At 45.7% G+C, this 5,000-nt stretch overlaps 1 protein-coding gene across 1 annotated transcript in view; it reads left to right on the plus strand.

The window, feature by feature from the left end:
* LOC106608424 (RING finger protein 150) overlaps positions 1 to 5,000 on the plus strand; it is a 27,773-nt gene that overhangs the window by 4,657 nt on the left and 18,116 nt on the right. The window contains exons 2-3 of the mRNA XM_045721423.2: positions 1,585 to 1,835; positions 2,724 to 2,878. Of these exons, the coding sequence (XP_045577379.1) occupies positions 1,585 to 1,835; positions 2,724 to 2,878 (406 nt within the window). The remainder of the gene's footprint in view (positions 1 to 1,584; positions 1,836 to 2,723; positions 2,879 to 5,000) is intronic.

Genomic DNA, 5,000 nt, shown 5'->3' on the forward strand with positions numbered 1-5,000 from the left:
AAGACGTATAGATGACCTGGAGCCAGTGGGTTTGGCGACGAGCATGAAGCGAGGGCCAGCCAACGAGAGCATACAGGTCGCAGTGGTGGGTAGTGTATGGGGGCTTTGGTGACAAAACGGATGGCACTGTGATAGACTACATCCAATTTGCTGAGTAGAGTGTTGGAGGCTATTTTGTAAATGACATCGCCGAAGTCGAGGATCGGTAGGATAGTCAGTTTTACGAGGGTATGTTTGGAAGCATGAGTGAAGGATGCTTTGTTGCGAAATAGGAAGCCGATCCTAGATTTGATTTTGGATTGGAGATGTTTGATGTGAGTCCGGGAAGGAGAGTTTACAGTCTAACCAGGTACCTAGGTATTTGTAGTTGTCCACATATTCTAAGTCAGAGCCGTCCAGAGTAGTGATGCCAGTCGGGCGGGCGCGGGCAGCGATTGGTTGAAAAGCATGTATTTAGTTTTACTGGCATTTAAGAGCAGTTGGAGGCCACGGAAGGAGAGTTGTATGGCATTGAAACTCGTCTGGAGGTTAGTTAACACAGTGTCCAAAGAAGGGCCAGAAGTATACAGAATGGTGTCGTCTGCGTAGAGGTGGATCAGAGACTCACCAGCAGCAAGAGCGACATCATTGATATATATATATATATATATATATATATATATATATATATATATATATATATATATATATATATATATATATATATATATATATCAAGTGTGTGTGTGTGTGTGTGTGTGTGTGTGTGTGTGTGTGTGTGTGTGTGTGTGTGTGTGTGTGTGTGTGTGTGTGTGTGTGTGTGTGTGTGGGCTCCCTGGCCTGTGTGCAAATGTCGGCATGTAAATGTGCCCATTTGGTGATCCGATAGTGTTTCTGATTGGCTTAACTCACCGCTTCTCAAAGTAATGTTTCGCTCAAACGGCAAACAAATTCTTTTTTTTTTTTTTTTTACATCCATTGAGAATGACAATAGTTCCTCAATGTATTTGGGAAAAAAATCTTTCCAGCTCTTTCGATAACCACACTCAAGTGTTAAAGGGAAAAATGTCATAAAATAGGCCTACCCGATTACTTATTTCCCCTCCCTTGCGTAAATAACCGACAGCTGTCTGTTCTGAGCTCACTGCCACGAGAAACTTGGCCCTTGGACCCAAGTTAATAGTTAACATAATGTTTTTACTCATCGGGTAACTATCGTTTTACTTTTATTATTTATGCGTTTTACTTTTCTATTATTTATCTATTATCTTTCTCTCTGCGTCGTTAGGAAGAGTCCCTAAGTCAGCGTTTCATTGTTAGTCTACACCCTTTGTTAACGTGACAAATAGAATTTGATTGTTTTTTTGCACGTTGACCTTTATTGGCATGAGTCATGTCCTGGAGGCAGAACTGAGTCATTTCCGCTAGATAGGCCAGCTGCAAAATACAAAATTGGCTCTCATTCACTTTCTTTCTCTCCCCCCTTCCTTTCTCCCCCTCCCTCCCGCCTCCCCCTCCCTTTCTCCCCCCTCCCTTTCTCTCCCCCTCCCCCTTTCTCCCCCTTTCTCCCTCTCTTTCCCCTCCCGTTCTCCCCCCCCCCGTCAGGTATGGGTGATGTGGTCGCCGTCATGATCCCAGAACCTAAAGGTCGCGAGGTCGCCGCTCTGCTGGAGCGGAACGTCACGGTAACCATGCACATCACCATAGGAACGCGTAACCTCCAGAAGTACGTGAGCAGGACGTCGGTGGTGTTCGTCTCCATCTCCTTCATCATCCTGATGATCATCTCTCTGGCCTGGCTCGTCTTCTACTACATCCAGAGGTTCAGATACGCCAACGCACGAGACCGTAACCAGGTAGCACGCCGGACTACAACACCTGTTGCAGACAGGGCTTTCATTTGACTGTTTTTTTGTTGTTGGGTTTATTGATTTCTGAGGGCCAACCCCTAGTCTTCTATCTCTCCTCTCTCACTCTCTTCCTCCTCTCTCTCTCTCTTCCTCCTCTCTCTCTCTCTCTCTCTCTTCCTCCTCCCTCGCTCTTTTCCTCCTCTCTCGCTCTCTTCCTCCTCTCTCGCTCTCTTCCTCCTCTCTCTCTCTCTCTCTCTTCCTCCTCTCTCTCTCACTCTCTTCCTCCTCCCTCGCTCTTTTCCTCCTCTCTCGCTCTCTTCCTCCTCTCTCGCTCTCTTCCTCCTCTCTCGCTCTCTTCCTCCTCTCTCGCTCTCTTCCTCCTCTCTCGCTCTCTTCCTCCTCTCTCTCTCTCTTCCTCCTCCTCTCTCTCTCTTCCTCCTCCTCTCTCTCTCTTCCTCCTCCTCTCTCTCTTCCTCCTCCTCTCTCACTCTCTTCCTCCTCTCTCTCTCGCCCCTGTCTCTCTCTCTCTCTCTCGCCCCTGTCTCTCTCTCGCCCCCCCTCCTCTCTCTCTCGCCCCTGTCTCTCTCTCTCTCCCCCCTCTCTCTCTCTCTCTCCCCCCTCTCTCTCTCTCTCTCTCGCCCCTGTCTCTCTCTCTCTCTCGCCCCTGTCTCTCTCTCTCTCTCGCCCCTGTCTCTCTCTCTCTCGCCCCTGTCTCTCTCTCTCTCGCCCCCCCTCCTCTCTCTCTCGCCCCTGTCTCTCTCTCTCTCGCCCCCCCTCCTCTCTCTCTCGCCCCGGTCTCTCTCTCTCTCGCCCCTGTCTCTCTCCCGCCCCCCCTCCTCTCTCTCTCTCGCCCCTGTCTCTCTCTCTCTCGCCCCTGTCTCTCTCTCCTCTCAGAGGCGTCTGGGAGATGCAGCTAAGAAGGCCATCAGTAAACTGCAGGTCAGGACCATCAGGAAGGGAGACGGAGAGACTGAGTCAGATTTTGATAACTGTGCCGTGTGTATCGAGGGCTACAAGCCAAATGATGTGGTCAGGATACTACCGTGCAGGTAACCAAACATAAACCCCACTTATAACCCTCTACATAAACCCCACTTATAACCCTCTACATAAACCCCACTTATAACCCTCTACATAAACCCCACTTATAACCCTCTACATTAACCCCACTTATAACCCTCTACATAAACCCCACTTATAACCCTCTACATAAACCCCACTTATAACCCTCTACATTAACCCCACTTATAACCCTCTACATAAACCCCACTTATAACCCTCTACATTAACCCCACTTATAACCCTCTACATAAACCCCACTTATAACCCTCTACATAAACCCCACTTATAACCCTCTACATAAACCCCACTTATAACCCTCTACATAAACCCCACTTATAACCCTCTACATAAACCCCACTTATAACCCTCTACATTAACCCCACTTATAACCCTCTACATAAACCCCACTTATAACCCTCTACATAAACCCCACTTATAACCCTCTACATAAACCCCACTTATAACCCTCTACATTAACCCCACTTATAACCCTCTACATAAACCCCACTTATAACCCTCTACATAAACCCCACTTATAACCCTCTACATTAACCCCACTTATAACCCTCTACATTAACCCCACTTATAACCCTCTACATAAACCCCACTTATAACCCTCTACATTAACCCCACTTATAACCCTCTACGTTAACCCCACTTATAACCCTCTACATTAACCCCACTTATAACCCTCTACATTAACCCCACTTATAACCCTCTACATTAACCCCACTTATAACCCTCTACGTTAACCCCACTTATAACCCTCTACATTAACCCCACTTATAACCCTCTACATAAACCCCACTTATAACCCTCTACATTAACCCCACTTATAACCCTCTACGTTAACCCCACTTATAACCCTCTACATTAACCCCACTTATAACCCTCTACATTAACCCCACTTATAACCCTCTACATTAACCCCACTTATAACCCTCTACGTTAACCCCACTTATAACCCTCTACATTAACCCCACTTATAACCCTCTACATAAACCCCACTTATAACCCTCTACATAAACCCCACTTATAACCCTCTACATAAACCCCACTTATAACCCTCTACATTAACCCCACTTATAACCCTCTACATAAACCCCACTTATAACCCTCTACATTAACCCCACTTATAACCCTCTACATTAACCCCACTTATAACCCTCTACATAAACCCCACTTATAACCCTCTACATAAACCCCACTTATAACCCTCTACATTAACCCCACTTATAACCCTCTACATTAACCCCACTTATAACCCTCTACATAAACCCCACTTATAACCCTCTACGTTAACCCCGCTTATAACCCTCTACGTTAACCCCGCTTATAACCCTCTACATAAACCCCACTTATAACCCTCTACGTTAACCCCACTTATAACCCTCTACATAAACCCCACTTATAACCCTCTACATTAACCCCACTTATAACCCTCTACATTAACCCCACTTATAACCCTCTACATAAACCCCACTTATAACCCTCTACATTAACCCCACTTATAACCCTCTACATAAACCCCACTTATAACCCTCTACATAAACCCCACTTATAACCCTCTACATTAACCCCACTTATAACCCTCTACATAAACCCCACTTATAACCCTCTACATTAACCCCACTTATAACCCTCTACATAAACCCCACTTATAACCCTCTACATAAACCCCACTTATAACCCTCTACATAAACCCCACTTATAACCCTCTACATTAACCCCACTTATAACCCTCTACATAAACCCCACTTATAACCCTCTACATAAACCCCACTTATAACCCTCTACATAAACCCCACTTATAACCCTCTACATTAACCCCACTTATAACCCTCTACATAAACCCCACTTATAACCCTCTACATTAACCCCACTTATAACCCTCTACATTAACCCCACTTATAACCCTCTACATAAACCCCACTTATAACCCTCTACATAAACCCCACTTATAACCCTCTACATTAACCCCACTTATAACCCTCTACATTAACCCCACTTATAACCCTCTACATAAACCCCACTTATAACCCTCTACGTTAACCCCGCTTATAACCCTCTACGTTAACCCCGCTTATAACCCTCTACATAAACCCCACT

This window comes from Salmo salar, chromosome 07 (assembly GCF_965601325.2).
Source record: "Salmo salar chromosome 07, fSalSal1, whole genome shotgun sequence".
Taxonomy (NCBI): Eukaryota; Metazoa; Chordata; class Actinopteri; order Salmoniformes; family Salmonidae; genus Salmo; species Salmo salar.